Here is a 19,951-nt window from a genome sequence, read left to right as displayed (position 1 = left end):
ATATGTACGCACACACACAGACACAAACACACACACTTCCGCCACACATGCACACACAACCACACATGCACACATGCAGAGATACAGAGACACAAACTTGGACACACCACAACACACACACACAACTACGGTATATCAAATAACAGTATTACCAAACATCCGTGAAATGAAGAAACTCTTGTTGGTTCCCCTTCTGAATTCATTAGAAATCCCTTTTCCTATCCCACAACAGCGCTCTGTAAAACTTGTACTTAGAAATAGGAGGGAGTTGCATGAGTCACATTAAGGACTGCAATAATATCTAACCACATCAGTGTGCTATGACTCGAGTGACTGACTCGCTACTGCTGGCTGACACGCGCAGGCACTTTCGTCCTCGTCATCACAGACATTCAATTAGTTGGTCTAAAAAGTTGGAGGCCGTGTTACCGGGAAAGGGAATCAAACTAACATACACCGCTGTTTTATAGCCGTGGGGGTTGGGGGGTTAGCTGGGAAACCATCACAGTTGACACAACAAGTTATTGGGGCGGCATGTGGTTCAGGAGGTAGAGCGGGTTGGCTGGTCACCGGAAGGTTGCTAGTTTGATCCCTGACTCCTACTAGCTGTGTCGAGTTGTCACATGAGCAACACACCTCAACCTGACAGCTCCCGACGAGCTGGCTGTCGCCTTGCATGGTTTATACCACCGTCGGTGTGTGAATACGCGCATGAATGGGGGAATGTTAGACAATATTGTAAAGCGCTTTGACTTGCCACTGCTTACAAAAGCATTTTATAAATGCAGTCTGTAGGCAACATCCACAAATGGCAGTAAAGTTGTACCGTTTATATCTGTCCAGTTTGGACCTCTGTGGAGAACGCATTTCCCGGGCCAATATCATCAAGGGTCACAACAGTTTGACGGAAACCAGAGTTGATGAAGCAGAGTGTGAAATATTTTCACAAACACGTGCCCTTATGAAGTGCTGCTCTCTTATTCGGAGCGCCGAGCGTGGTAAGGTCACAGCCTTCAGTGTCACGGCGTAAAAACACGACTTCCCGGTAAATCGTTTTGTCTCGAACATTACATACGCAATCGAACGCTTTGATGAAGCACGTGAGTTGGATGCGTCATGTAATGTGAATCTGGTTTAAAGCTCACCTACTTTGGCATTTCCATCTGATAACAAATGAGCTTATGCAAGAAACATGTAACATTGTTATGACTGTTGTCATCCCGGGACATTGTGTAACACACACAAGCTCAACCAAAATAAACTCTTTGCTCGGAATTTTACTTGACATTTCCTTGCCTATTGTTATTAATTAAGAGTTTCAGGAAGGCATTATTCCGGATGGTTGGGATTCCCACATACACACCCACACACAAACCCACACACACCCACTCACACACACACACACACACACACACGCACGCACACACACACACACACGCACACACACACACACACACACACACACACACACACACACACACACACACACACACACACACACACACACACACACTCCCCCACACACCCCCCATTCCCTAAGCTGAACATCTGAGATGAATTTGGATGACAAGGATAAAAATAAAGTAGAAAAACACAAGCCATTACATGCACTTTATATGACAACTGGCACACTAAACAGGGACTTTCAGACCAACATCTCTTAAAAACAATTGTACGAGAAAGCTACAAATTCCTCCCATGATGTTATGCGTGTGTTGGGAATTCCAGTAAGCCTAGAGACTTCTTTCCCCCCTCTGTTCAGGGAGGCAAGGGTTCGACAACAGAGTACACCTGCCGGAGGCAAGATCGGACAAATAACTCTCTCCTTCTCTCTCCCCTACGGTCTCTCACCCTCCTTCTCTCGCTGTCTCTGCATCTCTCGCGCGCCCTCCCTCTCCCTTCAACCTCTCCCTATCTCCATTTCTGCATCTCTTGCTGACCCTCTCACTCGCCTCAACTTATTCTCTCTCCGTCTCTCTATCTCGCTCTCTTTCACTCTACCTATGTGTCTCTCGCTCACCGTCCCTCTCTCTCTCTTCGCCTTCTGATTTTCTCCTCCCTCACACCCTCACTCTCTCACTTGCCTCTTCTCCCTCTGCCTCTCCCTCACTCGCTTCACCGTATTCCCTCCCTCCCTCTGTTACTCCCATACTTACTGTCTCTAGCTCTCTCTTTTTCAACCACCTCATCTTACCATCTCTCTCTCTCTCTCTCTCTCTCTCTCTCTCCCTCCCTCTCTTATGTTTTTCATTACGCAATACAGTTCAGCCCCTCCCTACCTCTCTTTGCTCAGAGCCCTCCCTCTCTCTCTCTCTCTCTCCCTCCCATCCTCCCTCCCTCCCTCTCTGCCCCTGATATTAATGACACAGCTATCTGAGGCAGCAGTCAGTTCCCCTGCCCGCTCTCGATCCTGCAGGCTGGGCTCTCTTCTCTTCACACACACACGCACACGCACACACTCTAACTCTCTCACTCACACACACACACACACACACACTTTTCACACTCACACACTCTCTCACCAACTGCATAACTGGATACTAACTCGGAGACGCACTATTGCGCAGACACTCTCTCGGCATCAGAGCAGGTACTTTCCTGCAAATTCTAACGGACTTCCTCTCGCTCTCGCTCTCTCTCTCTCTCTCTCTCTCACACACACACAGACGCACGGACGGTTTTGGAAGAGGGCTTTGTGAGTCGATAGCGGAGGTGGCTGCAAGTCTTTTTTTGGACTCTTCATACACACACACACACACACACACACACACACACACTCACTCACTCAGCGTTCGTTTTCCAGCGCGAGCGGGAGCGCGGTAACGGGAACAGAAATGGGGAGCGTATCGCTGGGGGCTCGCGTCGGACTGCTCTACGCGCTGGCAGCGGCGGCGACGGCCGTGGTCCTGGACGCCCCCCAGAGGTGGGACACCAGCGAGCTGCGGACCCCCCCTCCGGCCACCAGCGCCCACGGCGCAGGGGGAGGGGGAGGGGGGGGCGGAGGCGGAGGGGGGTCCTGTCCCCTGAGGCTTCGCCCCGTGGGCCAGTGCTCGGGGTCCGGGGGCGACGGGGACGAGGAGGGCTGCCCCTACCAGCTCACGCTGCCCCCGCTCACCATCCAGCTGCCCAAGCAGTTCCGGATGCTTGAGAGGACGGTGAAGGAGCTGCAGAGCCTGAAGGAGACGGTGGGCAAGCTGAAGAGCAGCTGCCAGGGGTGCAGGGGTGGCGCCGGAGGAGGGGCGTCCTCGTCGTCGGGGGCGAAGGGGGCCGTCGGAGAGAAGCAGCGGCAGCAGCAAGCCGATCAGGGACTTCCCGGCGGAGCCGACCGCGGGGACAGCGGGGAGGTCGCGGGGGACGGGACGGGACGGAGACCGGGCTGGGACCCCCAGGAGCGCCAGGCCGGGACCAGCAGGGAGGACGCGGGGGACGGCGGCGCCGACGGGACGGCGGGGGGCGGGGACGGTTCCACCGCAGGGAAAGATGCGGCGCAGGCCTCCGGGAACATGATTGAGATGCAGGTGAGCTCATGTTTAGGGGACTGTTTGGGCTGCGCGCGTGTGGTGGGGCGTGTGGGGGTGTTGGAGGCTGCGGATGTCATGGTAGGGTTTACTCAGACGGTAGAGGCTTTGTGGTGCTCTGCCTTATCCCTTGAAACTGCCATGTGTGTTTGACTGAATGAGGCTAATACTGACAGTGTAATGTTTTAGTCTGTGGTGTGATAGAATTGGGATTTGATGTTTTATTTCTTTTTACATTTTGGCATAAGCTAAGGGACTTGAAATGAATCCATCAAATATGTAAATATTTGGGCTGTAAACATTTCATCTGATAAGGAATTATTTACTTAATTTAATGACTGCCGTTTCAACACACTCAGGATATCCTAGTTAAAGTTCAACTTTGATTTCTTCATCCACATTCCAGTGGTCACTGTTTCACTAAACACAAGCACACAGACACTTACACGCACACACACACACTTACACGCACATGGCCACATACACACACACACACACACGCACGCACGCACACGCACGCGCACACGCACACGCACGCACACACACACACACTTACACGCACACACACACACTTACACGCACATGGCCATTTAGACACACACAAACTCATACACATGACTACACGCACACGGCCACATACACACACACACACACGCACGCACGCACGCGCACACGCACGCGCACACGCACGCACACACACACACACACACACACACACACACACACACACACACACACACACACACACACACACACACACACACACACACACACACACACAATAATCCAATGAATTAAACAAATAAAGGAAAATGCTAATATTCAGTTATGCTCAACACTGAGTGGAGGATCCTTTTATTCATTCATTTAAATAACAAATTATTCAAATGATTCTGCTCAGCCTGAATCACTGCACCGGAATGCAAATTGGACACTTAAACCCAACAAAGTCCAATATGGCAGCAATCTCAGCGAGCAAATGCTTTCAACACATCAGGCCTTTTCTTCTCCTCTAGCGGCTAGTGTGTGCAACCCATAGAGTTCAACTTACCAATTTTAGAAGTCAAATATGATTTCTGATATTTTTCCCGATCTTCCTCTATTTCTTTCGGACGCAGGTCAAACTGAAACGGATGACGGCCAGCCTGCGTATCGCTCGCAGCCAGATCTACGCCCTGCAAGGGCGAATGGAGGGCCTGAACCTGCTCAACATGGACAACGTCAAGGCCATGATGGACCACAGGGTGGAGAACATCACCGGCATGGTCAACAAGCTCAGCTCCACCTGCACAACCCAGTGTGCGGTGCAGGGCAGCCCGCAGTGTAAGTTCTGATCCAGCCCCCAAATCTAAAGGGCCCATATTACACCACCGGGTGTGTGGGTTGATAAGCCATTACCAGCCGTTTGGAAAATCCTGACATCACAAGTGGGCGTGTCGACCTAGATGTGTGCGTGATAGATCAGTCTACGAGCTAACCCAGTGGACTGTCACAAATGTTGCTCATCTATCCGTCATTACATCTAGGTGGACACGCCCACTTGTGATGTCAGAAGAGGCAGATCCTCAAAACGGCTTGTAATGGCTAATCACACTCACGCCTGGTGGTATAATATGTCACCTTTAAAAACAACGATGGCCATGAGCAGTGGTGCAAAGGGAGGGGAAGCAGGTCGGAAACACGTTGGGGATGGGGATGAGGATGGCTGATTGCTGATTCGAGTGTCCTGATTGTTACAAATCTCTCTGTGGCGGAAGAAATCACGCAGGCGAGGAACCGGGAGGCGGAGAGGGAGAGGGGTAGATTATAGATTTGAAGATTAATTAAAAAGGAAAGACAATTTCGATTATCGTTTTGTGAAACCGTTAATCCTTTAGACCTAAGTCAAGTAAAACTACGCCCAAACAATTTGCGTAAAGCATCCAAACTGCTAATGTTTGTTGGCTTTTTTCTGTTTCGGATGTGTTTGAAATAATTAGGCCTACGTTCCAGAGAAAAACCTTAATGCCTTTGGTCTCTAGTTTGATTGGGCTAATTTTCCATGCCCCTTCATAGACGGAATGGAACTCCATTATTCAAAAAACGGATGAGCTACTTCACAATGAAAACCACCATTGCATTTAAATGCACAGGGTTCTCGCAGCTATAGATGACATAGGGGACCAATCTCTCAGACTAACGACCGAGTTGCCTTCAATGGCTGACTTGTTTCCTGATAGGTAGTCGTACAGTGTGTTTCCCCTGTGGCTGAGCCCATCCTTACCAAGCTCCTCCAATTGATTTAAGTTTTGACAGAGCGTGGCTTTTGCATTGATATTTAAGAACCAACGTCGTTAGGTGCAGTGTTTCTGTGTGTGGGTATGTGCGTGTGTGTATGTGTGTGTGTGTGTGTGTGTGTGGGTTTTTGTGTGTGAGTGTGTGTGGTTGGGGGGGGGGAGGTTGCACGATTAGGGCATTTATTAAACACCCATTCGATATGTTGGCACTGATGTGTTTCACACACACACAAACACACAAACACACAAACACACACACACACACACACACACCCAAACACACACACACACACACACACACAACAAAACACACACACAAACACACACACACACACACACACACACACACACACACACACGCACACACACACACACACAGACCCACACACACACACACACACACACACACAAAAACACACACGCACACCCACACGCACACCCACACACACAAACACACAAACACACACACACACACCCACACACACACACACACACACACACACACACACACACACACACACACACACACACACACACACACCAGGACAATTAGGATGGTAATGGAGGTGCAGTGGCTGCCAGCTCAGATGCTGAACCCAGAGGGGATAGCGGCGTGGTCTTCATCTTCATCTGCAGCACCTCCGCCACCACCTTACCTCCTCACAATCCCTGGCTTTCCACCTCCCCATCAATTGCAGGAACGATTTGCTGTAATGCAATGTCTAGGGCGTCTCTGGCAGACCAGCGCAGCCACAGAATACAAACAAAAAAACACACCCAAAAATAAAGGTCTGGGTAGGGCAGGACAAACATTTTTTGGTGATGAGCTCAGAGTGTAGAGGCAGCGATCCACGCACACGTTTGTGATGGAGGGTCAAATGTTCTAATTTCCTCCTTGCGCAACTACCTCAAGTGTCCAGAACATTCCAGAACGCTCCTTCGTGGAGTCGCTGACTCAGACGAGGGGGAAAAAGGGAGGGAACGGGATGGAGAGTGATAAAACGGGTCTCCTGTTATCTCGCTGTTTGCCTGGTGGCCTCACATCAACGTTGTTGACGGCGCGGACGGTGTGTGTGATGGAGGGACGACCTACCCAACCGTGAAACGGAAAGAGAAACATCCACCGCAGGGTGGACCTTGGGCACAGGAGTCAAGGATTAAATGTATCAGCCGGGAGTTGGGGAGGGGGGTCGAGGAGGTGCTGCTGAAAACTCATTCCGTCATAAATTCAAAGCGTTCCCCCTTTTTCTGGAACTCAAAGCAAACGTCGGGCCGACTTTGAGGGGGCTGCGGGGGGGCTTGGCTAGGGGTTGAAAGGGAATCGTAGGGAGACTGGCGCCCACGCTCTCTGAATTGAAACAGAATCATCTCGGCATGTACCCGTACCAGCCTAGGAGCAGGACTTGGACTTCTTGTGCTTTTACTGTGGGAAAGAAAAAACCCAAAAGACACTGTTATGAGCGTCAGGCAGCAGGCTTTCACTTCTAAGTAGATTAGCGGAGACAGGGAGTGTGAAGGGGATTCCAGCTTTGACTGGACTCCCCCCCCCCCCCCCCCTCATTCTGATTCATGATTCTTTGTGTATTTTCATCCTTTATATGAGCCTCGATCTCTATTTACACCCAGTATAGACACTCATCTTCTCTTTATTTATTTCTCTCTCTTAGGTTGTTTCTCATCTCCAACCCCCCTCTCTCTCTCTCTCTCTCTCTCTCTCTCTCAGCTTTTCTGCATTTTATGGGATGCTCTCTCTGCCGTGACGTTGTTTTGCTCTCCTTCACACTGCTCTTCACGCTCTCCACTCCCATTCTTCTACCTTTACCTCTCTCTCTTTCTCTCTCCCTCTCTCCCGCTCTCTCTCGCTCACTGTGTGTCAGCATTTCATTATCTCTTTCTCTCTCTCTCCAGTCTCTCTCCCTCCCTCCCTCCCTTTCTGTTCTTGTGAGGACTCATTCCAGCGTGAAACAGCTCTCTCTCTCTTTCTCTCTCTCTCTCTCTCTCTCTCTCTCTCGTCGTAACTCGCCCGTTAGCACAAGGTGCATGGGACATATTTTTCTACACAGAAATTGATCAGCGCTGGGCCCACGTTGAGGCACCATTCTGTCACAATTTGCCTCAGGACAAGGCTAGCGTAGGAGACAGCCTAGGACACTGCCTTGGGCACAGACTAGGGTACATCTTAGGAGACAGGCTTGGAAAGAGTCTAGGAGAGGACAAGCTGCCAGATAGACAGACAGACCAAAGGACAGACTGACAGCCACGTAAAGTTAAAACTGAATTTTGGAGTACACCTTTCTTTCTCCCAGGTTACAGAGGGGCAATCAGGGCCACGACACAAAACAACTAAAAAAGTATTTGAAAAGGCATAGCTTCTTTTAACTCTTCAGGGTGCCTTGTGGTCATGATATTGATCGCCTTCCCTCTGCCGATACACAACTTCGCTCCGGGCGATAATGTCCATTTTCAGGGCAGCAGAAGTTAAGGGAAATGAATTCGGCCTTAAGGTTTGAATGAAAAGCAATACATGCTGGCGTTCAGCACCATTACATTAGCGATGAACAGGGGTAAAGGTGTTAAGATGAGAATAGTTTTTTCCCCCCCAAAACAAATTCCATTACACTCACTCGGGAAACACATTTGGCCGCTTTTATGGCTCCAGGTGTTTTCTGTGTCTGGGCTATTACCAGACGTAATGTGAGAATGATAGAACATGTAATGTCCTGGTGCTGGAAACTCACTTCCCTTATCTTTCTCCACGCACAACTGTTATCAGTCTGCGATGCTTCTCAAAGCCAAAGTCCGTTAGCCCAGCTGCCAAACTCAAATCCAATATGTAAAGAAAACTTTGACAAACTGCCATCTCTTGCTAAAATCAACTTAATCGACCTATCAACTGGGAAGCCCGAACTTCAAGGCAACAACGCCAAAGAGGACAAGAATTCAGGAGATCAGTAAATTGAGTCCAGCGAACAAAGTATTATCCGACCCTCTATGCCTTCGCCAGACACTCAACCGCGGTATAAATATTTGCGAGTCAGATATTCGAGTCGGTCTCAAAGTTGTTGACTTTATTCGCTGTTATTTAGGTCACGGGCAGGCAGGCAGCGACCGGCACCAGCTCTCTCTCATCTGGAGGGACGCTGATAGCAACTGGGGCTGGTTACGGTGATGTGAAGCGACAGGAAAAGAGGACAGGCGACAGAATGTACAGTGTGCACTCAAGGGGGCGGTGGGGCTATGAGGAAGGCTCATTAGGTTAGCGTCAAAGAGGGGCATGACTGAATGCCCAACGGCTTTCCCTGCTTCCTTTTTTTGTTTTCATTTAATCGCTCAATGTCACAGCTACGAGCCATAGTAGGTATTGAAGGGGTTGTCCTTTTTTTAATTTCCGTACTCTAAAATAGCATCATCCATCTTCTACCATCTATTTGCATTGCTGTAGCGGGATAGAAGGTAGGACGAACCCACCGATAACATGAAGTTTCCCCAGCTTTTAGCAGCCCGAGTTGTCTTTGCAACTTGACCTTGATATTGTTGCTAGGGGGTTATTAGGTTTGATTAGGATTGAAATCCTCCTCCAATCGCGACCACGTTGAGACAAAGGGGGCTGAATACCTAGGTGCCACTCGCTAACCCTGACGATCTTATCGTGAGTCGTAAGCGACTCAGCAACCGACGGGGTAGAACCGCTCCCAGGGTCCCAAGATCTCTGGTCCCAGCCCGAGTGAATCCCCTTGTCTAATGTCCCAGAGGGGGGGGCGGTGTCTGCCCAGTACTCAGCATCACTGTGTCAGACTGATTTAGTTGGAAGGTTTCGAAACAGTCCCTCAGAAGGTTTTCTGAGGAGTGTCAGAGCAAGCAAGACCTTTTTTTTATAATCCCATTTTGAGTCCCCTTTCATTTTTTTCCGGGGGAGTAACGCCAGGCTTAAGGACCCTGTAGCGTTTCGGGTTTTGTGGTTCTATCCGCACGGCGGCATGCGGTTTGCTGCCAGGGAGGGGGGGGGGGGGGGGGAAGACAGGCGGACAGGAGTGCTGATTGGTGGAAGGAAGAAAGGGGTTGCTTTGCGTGGATGTCAGGACTGGAAAAAGATCTCCATAAAAATTGCAATGGATGTCTGCGTGAATGCCTTTAGAGTTGCGGGGGAGTTCTGAATGGCTCGGGGTGTGACAGAAGTGTAATGCTCATCAGCTTACATCCTGGGGTGAACTACCTCTCCGTTCGGTTTCGGTTAACACTTTTCATCGTCGGATGGAAAGCTGATTCTTCTTTTTTTAAACTTCTCGTTTAGTTTTTTATATTCTTTTCGCCAGCGGCTTCTTGATTACACAAGTTTATTGAAGGGCGCGGAAAATGAGAAACTACTTTCTGCAGGGGCGTGGGATCAATGAACGAGCTCGTTCAATAGATACAGACATTGTAATTTTATGCTTGCTGAACTACACATAGCGTAGTCTGTAGTCTGCAGAGAAATCATTTTATCAAGTAGATGCCCCAGCGAAATCCATAGCGCTTAGACTGGAGGGAATTACTAGAATGATGTGTTCGATAAACAACAATGGCTTTTGCCCTTATGCTTACAGGACTCATGTTGAAAAGGAACATCTTTTTTTTTGCTTAAAACTTAAAAGGAAAAGTCTACTCCACCCCTTCTCAAGTCCCCAGCCCTCTGGCTCTTTTATTTCCTGCTACAATGATTGGACTATGATAGAAGACTACGTTAAGCATTCTGCTAACGTGGTCCGATGGACCCTGTCACGCTGCACCACAATGTTTTTACAAACTTGGTCAATGCAGCACTTTCTTTTTCATTTTTTTTTGCAGTGACTCCAATTTCGATTGTATGCTTTGATTGCTCTCAACCTCACTCGCAAGGCACTCCGGATAAAACATTGACAGCACATTTTAGTAATTTAGCACACTCTCGCTTTTTTTTTAATCCAAAGCACTTTACCAAGCGAGCTGAGAACAATAATAAAAAAAAAACATGCACCCTTAATGACTAAATGTAATGCGTTCAAAGAGCGGCACTGAGTAAACCAATGCGATTGTGCCGTTTGTCCAAAGCAGTCATCCTGGCGCCCAGGGACTGCTCGGAGTACAACGTCCTGGAGGAGAGGAAGAGCGGCGTGTACCGCGTCACCCCAGAGGCGAGGAACGGCACCTTCGAGGTTTTCTGCGACATGGAGTCGTACGGCAGCGGTTGGACCGTCATCCAGCAGAGGCTCAACGGCTCCGTCAGCTTCAACCGCACCTGGCTCGAGTACAAGAAGGGCTTCGGAAACCTCCGGTACGTACCGTGTGGCGCGGGGTAGCGTACTTTTGGCGGGAAAATAACTTCGCCGGGGTTGGGAGAGCTAGTGATTACGGAGATAAACTATCCCTAGGAGTCTTGCCGCATGTCTTTTTTGGCACTTCTCGCATGCTTTCTTTTAACCATTTCTGAAATGTGAGTTCTGATTTCCTGTCTCCATGGAGACCCCACTGGTTTCAGTGATCAAACCGAAACCACATTGGGTTTAATACAAGTTTGTCTTCAAACAACTTCTGTCTCAGCAAGAAACATTTTTCACTGACTTAAGTATGCTCCCTGCATAGGGAGGCGGGGTTTTTCAGATTGTGGTTTATGTTTAGTAAGTGGGTCCCAGTATGGGGTCCCAGTATGGGGATCCAATGTCATATTATTTAAAAGATATATCTTGTCTTGTCTGTTTGGTTTGATCATGAGTGTGTTTGAAGACTTAAAAGCGGTAAATACTGTATTGACAGTATACATTGTTCATTGAGAAAATTGTTAATGTAAATTCAATGGACACTGTAATGACAAAGCAATATTTCCCTTCCAATTGAACTTTTTGGAGGGCGCTTAGGCAGAATAACCTCTGCAGGGTCGCATCATTAAAACATTAAGAAGCTCCTGCCAAATCCCCTGCTCTCTCGAAAATGATTTTATCCCTAATCTTGTCTTCACACTTTAATATTAGCACCGGCTCACAAATGGAGGATATTATTGAGTTATTAGTTGCTCGTTAAACGCTGAGTGCCGTCCTAGAAACTGTGTAAATCCATGTGTTTTGGTGAACCAAGGTTCACCGCTGCCTGTGTGAATTGATTCTTTTTGCTCAAATGCCAGAAGAGGAGAGAAGGAAAGGGCACAGGGTTTGCTTTAGTTATCGTGGGCACCCGCCTTCGTATCGACAATCTCTGCGCACACAGGTTTCGGGGCCATATTCTCTCTGGCGATACACACATTTCGGAGACAGAAATTATCCCTATTTTTCAATTTTTCTCTGTGCTGCTGTTTGTATGGATTCCATCTGGGAGAAAAAAATAAAAAATGAAGATCAAGTCCACGGCCCCGCTGACAGTGTGGAGATATATTATAGCAAAAACTCATCGGCAAAACACTTTTCTTGTTCCCCTCGTTTCGTCTTGCTCTGCTCTTCCTTCACTGCTTCATCTTTTATACCCTCCTCCTCCTCTGCTCCCTCCTCCTCCTCTTCCTTTCCTCATCCTATTCTCCTTTTCCTCTCCTCCACCTCATCGTCTCAGCAGCTAACCGTATCCGATTGCTTATCGAGTCAGGCAATGCGATGCTCCATCTTTCAGTTCATTTTGGTTTCCTTATATACATTATATATATATCACCACCCTCTCCTCCTCCTCTTCCTCCTCCTCCTCCTCCCCTCTATGGTACAGTGGAGAGTTCTGGCTGGGCAACGACCACATCCACCTGCTGACCAAGGCCAAAGACATGATCCTGCGCATCGAGCTGGAGGACTTTGAGGGGGTGCGGGAGTATGCCAAGTTTGACCAGTTCTACGTGGCCAACGAGTTCCTGCGCTACCGCCTCTCGATTAGCGGATACAGGTGCGTCATTTCTTGTAGTACCGGTCGAGTTCCCCGACAAGGGGGTCAAATTCTTTGTACTTTGTCGTTCGTTGTTGCAATTTGTCGTTCGTTGTCGGAATTAACAATTTGTCGTCTTTGAAACGTAGAGTAGAGAAACGTCATGCAGCATTTTCTCTGTCAAAGGGCTAGCCCGTAAACAATATAATCCCCAAACCTAAAACAGCGTTTTCATCGACTGACTTACTGTTCGATTCTGTATTCGTCCTTGTGCATATTTGCAGTTTTACTGCGCTCCGAAACGCAGAGCCAAAACTGCATTTACCGTGACTCAAAGGAACAGGGCGCCTTTTGAAATAAAAACTAAACATCTTACTGTTGACCGTTTACCATTTCAGCGGCACGGCAGGGAACGCCCTCATGTTCAACAAGCAGTTCAACCACGACCAGAAGTTCTTCACCACGCCCGACCGCGACAACGACATGTACCCCTCCGGCAACTGCGGCTCCTACTACAGCTCGGGCTGGTGGTTCGATGCCTGCATGTCGGCCAACCTCAACGGCAAGTACTACCACAAGCACTACAAGGGCGTGCGCAACGGCATCTTCTGGGGCACCTGGCACAACATGTCCACGGAGTACTACCCCACCAATTACAGGCAGGCCTTCAAGACGGTGAAGATGATGATCCGGCCCAAGAACTACGCCCCCTAGAGCCCCGGAGGCGGATGTGCGGATGAAGAGACACTGGGGGGGGTAGGGGGGGGGGAGGCTGCGGGGAAAGGCAGACCCCCAAACCTGGACGGACGGATGAGACGACTTATCACGGGCGGACACAAATAATGAATTAGAGTAGGCACTGGACCAATAGACATTCTGCGAATTATGTATATATATACAGTCCACGCATCTATACATGCATATGTGTAATACACAGATTAAAAACAAGTGACCCACAATGGAGCAGTCTGGAGCCAGAATGGAAGCATATGTGAAAACGTAATTGAGCAGAACAATTAATACAACGAATGTAACCAAGTCCATGAACGACAAAGGATCAATAGACAAATAAATGCACAGCGTAAAAGCTTATAATTTCAAAGACACCGATAGTCAGAAGGAAGGTCATGGTGAGATAGTGATTTGTAGGCTTACAATCTGTGCGTTTGTTTCACTATTTCGATGACATTTGCTTTGCTCTCTCGTTCCCATGGCTCGATGCTTTAAGCCTGGTCTAAGGGCTTTGGATAAGAATCAGATATGAATACCAAAATGGTAAAAGCTATTTCAAGATTCTCCGCCTGTGATGAATTTGCTAAAGCTGTCCTTTTGGGAGAATATATAATATTGTTTACTTCGGCCCGCATTTATATTTGATGTCATATAGGCAGTCGATGTTTGGTATCGATGGAGACGGCTCTTGTGGTTGCAAAGTGTTGACTTAGTGTCTTGTTTTAAGGTTAAGCCTTCTTTTTTTGCAGCTCATAAAAGTTATAACAGGCTCAAGAAAGCAGGAATGAGGGAAGGTTTGGTCGATTGATAAAACGTTGTGATATATCTCACGAAGCACTCTGTGAAGTGTTGAGATCTATTGAGCTGGGCTATTATCCCCACCGTTCAGAGAGGTGCTCAAGAATGTCCAGACAACCATTTAAAATCCTTCAAAAATGTCAAAGACAAACCATAACTTACATTTATTCCATGCTCTGGACATGTCCCAAAAAATAGCTATTCTTACTTAAAAATACGCTGAATCATCGCATCATGTTTGAGATTTCATTTTTTTGGTATCACTCACTCTTTTTGAATACTATGAAACAATGATAGCATCTATCCTGAACATTTGGGTATTATCGCAGAGCTGGTCGTAAGGCACAGCAGATTGTGTTGCACTGAAGCGAGGAAACTTTTCATCTGTGCTCCGTCAAACTGGCACAGAAAATAATTAGGGAGTGTTTTCTCTACAGTGAACTTGAATCTTCATGATATGTCTTTTTTCTATCGTAAATATATTTAAATTGCCAGCAGTGGCATTAAATACAAACTTTAGTGACTCAAACATCTAGCACGATTGGCTACGTCATTAAAATAGACATTGAATGTTAACTTTAATAAGGCATGTCTTTAGTATGAGTCCACGTTACAGAGGAAACCACTTTGTAATTTCGTCAGAGATCTGGTAACCTACTTTCACCATTTTACAAGAAAATAGCTGTTGGTTATATGCCAATCCTTTGGATTAATTGGTTTTGATTATGCAGATTTATTTTACAAGAGCCATGAAAATTTGAATGCGCTCCTTTCTACTAAAAACTTAGCTCAATGTCAGGGTTTTTTGTTACGAAAATGAGGCAACACATATAATACTAACACTATACTGCCACCTTGTGTTCACGTATGATAAAGCATTACTTAATCGGCCAGAGAATAAATAGGGTTTATCTATTCTACATGTGTACAGTATTTATTTTACTTTGGGTGCGTATAGCTTTTCTATTTTTAGGGTCAAACAAGGAGAAGTGGACTGTTGATGTACGACAATGTGACCCACAATATGTTTTTGGATCCTTCATGAATATTAATGCCTGCAAATTAAGAGCTTTGTGTTTGTACAATGTCAAGCTTTTTTATCACTCATCTTGCCAAAATCTATCATGCCAAAAAAACAACATGCTGTTACCTTTTATATCAAAACGACAATAAAGTTTCAACCACGTGTTTGTGTATCTGTATACCTGTTTTGTGTGTGTGTGTGTGTGTGTGTGTGTGTGTGTGTGTGTGTGTGTGTGTGTGTGTGTGTGTGTGTGTGTGTGTGTGTGTGTGTGTGTGTGTGTGTGTGTGTGTGTGTGTGTGTGTGTGTGTGTGTGTGTGTGTGTGTGCATGTGTGTGAGTGTATGGCTGTGTGATTACTGGTACATAAAAAAGCTCAAAAACCACCATGACCTGGCATTCAACACAAACTTGTAATTCATTGAGACACAGCTCTCTCTCTCTCTTTGATTAAACGCTCTATTACCGCGGATATTTCTCCATTTAGAATGTAATTGCCTCTCCTACCTCATCCAAACACTGGAAAGCTGGGCTGGCAGAAATGTCCATTTCAAGCGCCAAGGCCCTTGCAGGTATTTCATCCTCTTCATCCTCCTCCTCCTCCTCTTCCTCCTGCTCCTCCTCCTTCTCCTCCATCTTCTCTCCCTCCTCCTTCTCCTCCTCCTCCTCCTCCTTCTCCATCACCAGCTCTACTGATCCAGACCTGTCCATGCTGGATTTGATTGTAAAGCAGAGCACTAACTCGATTTCCCATCTGTTGTCCATGAAGGAGCCATGTGATTCAACTAACAGACATGAACCATCCCACCATGAATGCAAGTCGGTTTCGCGTCAGCTTTAGCTTTAATCAGTAGGCGCCGTTCGTACTGTTGGCGTTTGTCAACAGTCAGCCTAACTTTTGTATTTCTTTTTAGTATTATGATTTATCCTTGGTAATTATACGTTAGTTCTTACCTTTCTGCGTTATTTGGAGACTGTACATAGGAAAACGGAGCAGCTAAACACTAGTTTAGTGTTGATTTCGTCGCTGAGTCAAATCACTGCTACCTCTGTTTGTCAGCGGGAGCCGGTTTGGTTGCCACGACAACGGCTTCCCGTAGAGGCTTCCAAGAAAACAAATGTTTTATTTTAAAGCAATTTTTATTTTATTTATGGTTTATAACGAAGATAACCAAATAAATCTATGATAATTATCCTCAAAGTGATTATAAACTGCGCACAAATTAGAATTTATCACAAGGAACCCTATTTGTACCCTTCCCGAAGTTAACCAGCAGGTGGCGCCAAACTCTTATTGACACCACAGCATCGTTGAGTATGACCACACAGAATCAGGGACTCATGTGGCAGCTGGCTGCATAGTTTTTGATGCAAGAGGATGGGAAACTAGAATAGTAAAACACATCGAAATCAAAGCAGATTCTACGTGGGCGTCTGGAACCCAGGGGCTAAGGTGAAAGCAATGGAGATGATGATGTAATCGTGAGATTCCTCCGGGCGTCTTTCCCACCATAGACCCTGAGAGCTGGCATAGCATTCAACAGCTGCAGAGACATTACAGTTCACCAGTGTGTGTGGGTGGGTGTGTGCGTGTGTGTGTGTGTGTGTGTGTGTGTGTGTGTGTGTGTGTGTGTGTGTGTGTGTGTGTGTGTGTGTGTGTGTGTGTGTGTGTGTGTGTGTGTGTGTGTGTGTGTGTGTTTGTGCAGCCCCTTATCATCTTTGAAGTTTAGACTCATGTTTCTTTGGAAAAGGCGTACACACATATGTTCCTTATTCCAAAATCATTTGCCTCCCTGACTTCATTAGCAGCACTTTGCGTTTTATTTTCAAAAGAAAACTTAAGTGGATTTTGTCAAAAAAGAGTTATGGACATAGTCATGTAGGTAATATGCAAACTTGTGTTCACACGTGTGAGTGTGTGCGAATAGAATAAAATAAAATAAAATAAAATAAAATAAATACAAATAGTGAGTAGGTGCAAATATACAATGTACTATGCATCCAAAATCAACCACTTAAAATCTGTTTACATTATAAGTGTGTTTATAACATTGAATATATATAAGTTGCATTGGAAGAACCAAATCTGCTATATCTTATAGAACGGGAATGTGAGTTTATTTTGTTCCGTTGCTAGAAAAAGAAAGTTGTTTTCAAAAGAGAAGGTTGGAACTTCTCACGCTATGGCTGTCCTCCTCAGAAACCAGAGAGCAGCTCACCACAGTTTATTCTCAACCAGAACAAGTCGGCTACTGGTTTGGGGAGGAAAAGCAATGGATTTATGTTTGGCTGAGGACGCTGCTAGAATTCAACTTGAGTTCCCTCCAACATTCACAATGTGCCACGGGCTGCAGTTATGATTTCCTTTTAAAAACATTTGAACCAAGGCAGTGGCAGTTTTATTTTAACGTTTTCGTCTACTCAATGTTCCAGCTACAAGGATAAAATGTTTGTTTGGTATTTACAGTTTTTATATGGATTGCTGTTATCCCCAATCATAATCATATCCATAATCAATCTGTCATGAAACATTGTTCATCCGAATGACCCAGTGGTCCGGAAGATAGGTCAACAGAATAAGTGTTAGCCTGTTTGAGTCGTAGTATTTTTCAGATTTTTCACAGCAAACAGATTGACCAACTATTCGAATGACTCACAGCCAAATTGAGATCATTTTTATTTTATCATCACAGTTCAGATGAAACTGTAATGGCTGACCTTGCAGAACAGTTGTAGGCCTCAGAGATCACAACACGTATCCAGACCTATGAGGTTGGGGGGGAGGGGGATGCCGGTGGTTTGGAGGAGTTTGGTGTTCATCTAAACATACATTCAGTATTTAGTATAACATAGTGAAGGGTTTCTGAGGAGCTCTAGTCGCTGAAGTGTGTGTATGTTTGTGTGTGTGTGTGTGTATGTATTTGCATCTCTGTGGGAGTGTGTGCTTGCATATATCAATGTCTGTGCATGCAAGCGTCCGCGTGTGTGTGTGTGTGTGTGTGTGTGTGTGTGTGTGTGTGTGTATGTGTGTGTGTGTGTGTGTGTGTGTGTGTGTGTGTGTGTGTGTGTGTGTGTGTGTGTGTGTGTGTGTTTGTGTGTGTGTGTGTGTGTGTGTGTGTGTGTGTGTGTGTGTGTGTGTGTGTGTGTGTGTGTGTGTGTGTGTGTGTGTGTGTGTGTGTGTCTGAGTCTGTATGTGTATGTGAATGAGTATGTGTATGTGTGCATGAGTGCTTTATGTGAATGCATGTTGTAATGTTACGAGAGGCCAATTACAACAGTTCCCCCTGCTGGCTGAAGTACTACGGTTCAAGACGGCTTCACGTAGAAGACTACAAATCCCACAAGCAGCGAGACAAGAGGAAACAGAGCAATTAAGCAGCACACCTGGATTACATCAACACTAACGACGACTTGGATTTGAGAAAGACAAGAATCTGGTAACTTTGCTTACATTGTTTTGAGTTCAATCATAACTTTATTTGAGTTAACTTTTGTGTGTTGTTGAGTTATAAATAGAAGATGGTTTTTACTTCAAACCCTTGTTAAAAGGAAAACAGGATTTTTTAACATTGTTGAGATTGGTCCAGTATTGAGGGAGAACGATTTGTGTGTGTGTCTGCTGTGTGCGTGCTTGTTTCTAAGCATGCAAGTGTGTGTGTGTGTGTGTGTGTGTGTGTGTGTGTGTGTGTGTGTGTGTGTGTGTGTGTGTGTGTGTGTGTGTGTGTGTGTGTGTGTGTGTGTGTGTGTGTGTGTGTGTGTGTGTGTGTGTGTGTGTGTGCGCGTGCGTGCGTGCGCGTGTGTGTCCGTTCCACATGTTGTTGTGTTTTCTATATTAATCACTCGCCAGTTAATCTAAGAGGCCTTTGGAAAAACTTAGTCCATTCAGCATCTCTGTTTTTTTAATCTCTTGGATTGTTGTCACGACAACTGCTGCCCGGGGACTGAGATCTGCTTTTACTACCACTTGAGAAGCACAGGTGTTCTCTGTCTCTATGTGTGGGTTTTTTTGGGTCTATGGTAGGCCTATATTCGTGTACACTCATGCAAAAGTGAAATGTCCACATATATGTGATCACGGCCCTGTTGTATTCATAGTTGATTGTGCTTCATGCGTGGTCTATGAACACCCTTTTAAAACTGTTTATTTTGATTGTATTTAATAATCAAGGGTATTCCAAGCCGTCAAATCCCTCGTAATAACTGTTCAGTCCTTTGTCTAAAAGTCTGGAATCTGGAGTTCAGTCATTAGCAGCTTTTTTAAATTAAAGTAACACAACCAAGAGATCAGCAGGGAAAACTCCATCCTACTGACCTGAGCGCTTTGCTGAGTTTATGCTCACCGGAGCAGTAAGAGTGTGTGTGAAAGGGCTTCTTTCCATGGAAGTCTCTTTTAGTTTGAGCTCATTAGCCTCTCCTCAAGTTTCAGAACCACCCCACTGTATACAACGTCCCCTCTCGACTCTGCCCTGTTGCGATGGGATGGTTGAGCCGTCACCATGGTGACCGGGGTTAAAGCAATGTTCTGGCATAACGCGATCCCGATAATAAAAAATACAAATGTGATACACTATTAAACACAATTTCAAAAGACGGACGGGGCCGAACCCAAATGTGTCTGTTTCATGATTCACCCTAAGGTGCAAACATGAAAGGCCCCCAGTAAAAGTTATTGATGGTGGAAACAAGAGTACAGCGTGACCTTGACTGATTTGTCAGGGTTTCTTTGTTGTTGCAATGCCTTTCATCCAGGGCCACTCT

The 19,951-nt window shown here is 46.4% G+C and overlaps 2 protein-coding genes across 3 annotated transcripts in view; one reads left to right on the top strand and one right to left on the bottom strand.

Moving 5' to 3' along the window:
* The window catches only part of ccdc146 (coiled-coil domain containing 146), a 62,733-nt gene extending 46,484 nt beyond the window's left edge, over window positions 1-16,249 (bottom strand). The window contains exons 1-2 of the mRNA XM_030341468.1: window positions 16,148-16,249; window positions 15,701-15,905 (exon numbers count right to left, since the gene is read on the bottom strand). Of these exons, the coding sequence (XP_030197328.1) occupies window positions 15,701-15,904 (204 nt within the window). The 5' untranslated portion in view covers window position 15,905; window positions 16,148-16,249. The remainder of the gene's footprint in view (window positions 1-15,700; window positions 15,906-16,147) is intronic.
* On the top strand, window positions 2,373-15,359 carry fgl2a (fibrinogen-like 2a). Of its 2 annotated transcripts, none has more exons than XM_030341469.1 (5): window positions 2,373-3,518; window positions 4,637-4,841; window positions 10,862-11,084; window positions 12,494-12,664; window positions 13,042-15,359. In XM_030341469.1, the coding sequence occupies exons 1-5, from the start codon at window positions 2,835-2,837 to the stop codon at window positions 13,355-13,357; spliced, it is 1,599 nt and encodes a 532-aa protein (XP_030197329.1). In that variant the 5' UTR covers window positions 2,373-2,834; the 3' UTR covers window positions 13,358-15,359. The 2 variants fall into 2 exon arrangements, with proteins under 2 accessions (XP_030197329.1, XP_030197330.1); XM_030341470.1 differs by having other exon boundaries at window positions 2,374-3,518; window positions 10,865-11,084.
* Window positions 16,250-19,951: the final 3,702 nt, after the last annotated feature.

Source organism: Gadus morhua, chromosome 19 (genome assembly GCF_902167405.1).
Source record: "Gadus morhua chromosome 19, gadMor3.0, whole genome shotgun sequence".
NCBI lineage: Eukaryota > Metazoa > Chordata > Actinopteri > Gadiformes > Gadidae > Gadus > Gadus morhua.
The sequence above is the reverse complement of the archived record's forward strand: the minus strand, read 5'-3'. Positions and strand labels throughout refer to the sequence as shown.

Coding starts and splice junctions, on each gene's coding strand:
- fgl2a (XM_030341469.1), top strand. CDS start 2,835: ATGGGGAGCGTATCGCTGGGGGCTCGCGTCGGACTGCTCTACGCGCTG. Junction 4,842..10,861: donor GGTGCAGGGCAGCCCGCAGT/GTAAGTTCTGAT, acceptor GTTTGTCCAAAG/CAGTCATCCTGGCGCCCAGG. Junction 11,085..12,493: donor AAGGGCTTCGGAAACCTCCG/GTACGTACCGTG, acceptor TCTATGGTACAG/TGGAGAGTTCTGGCTGGGCA.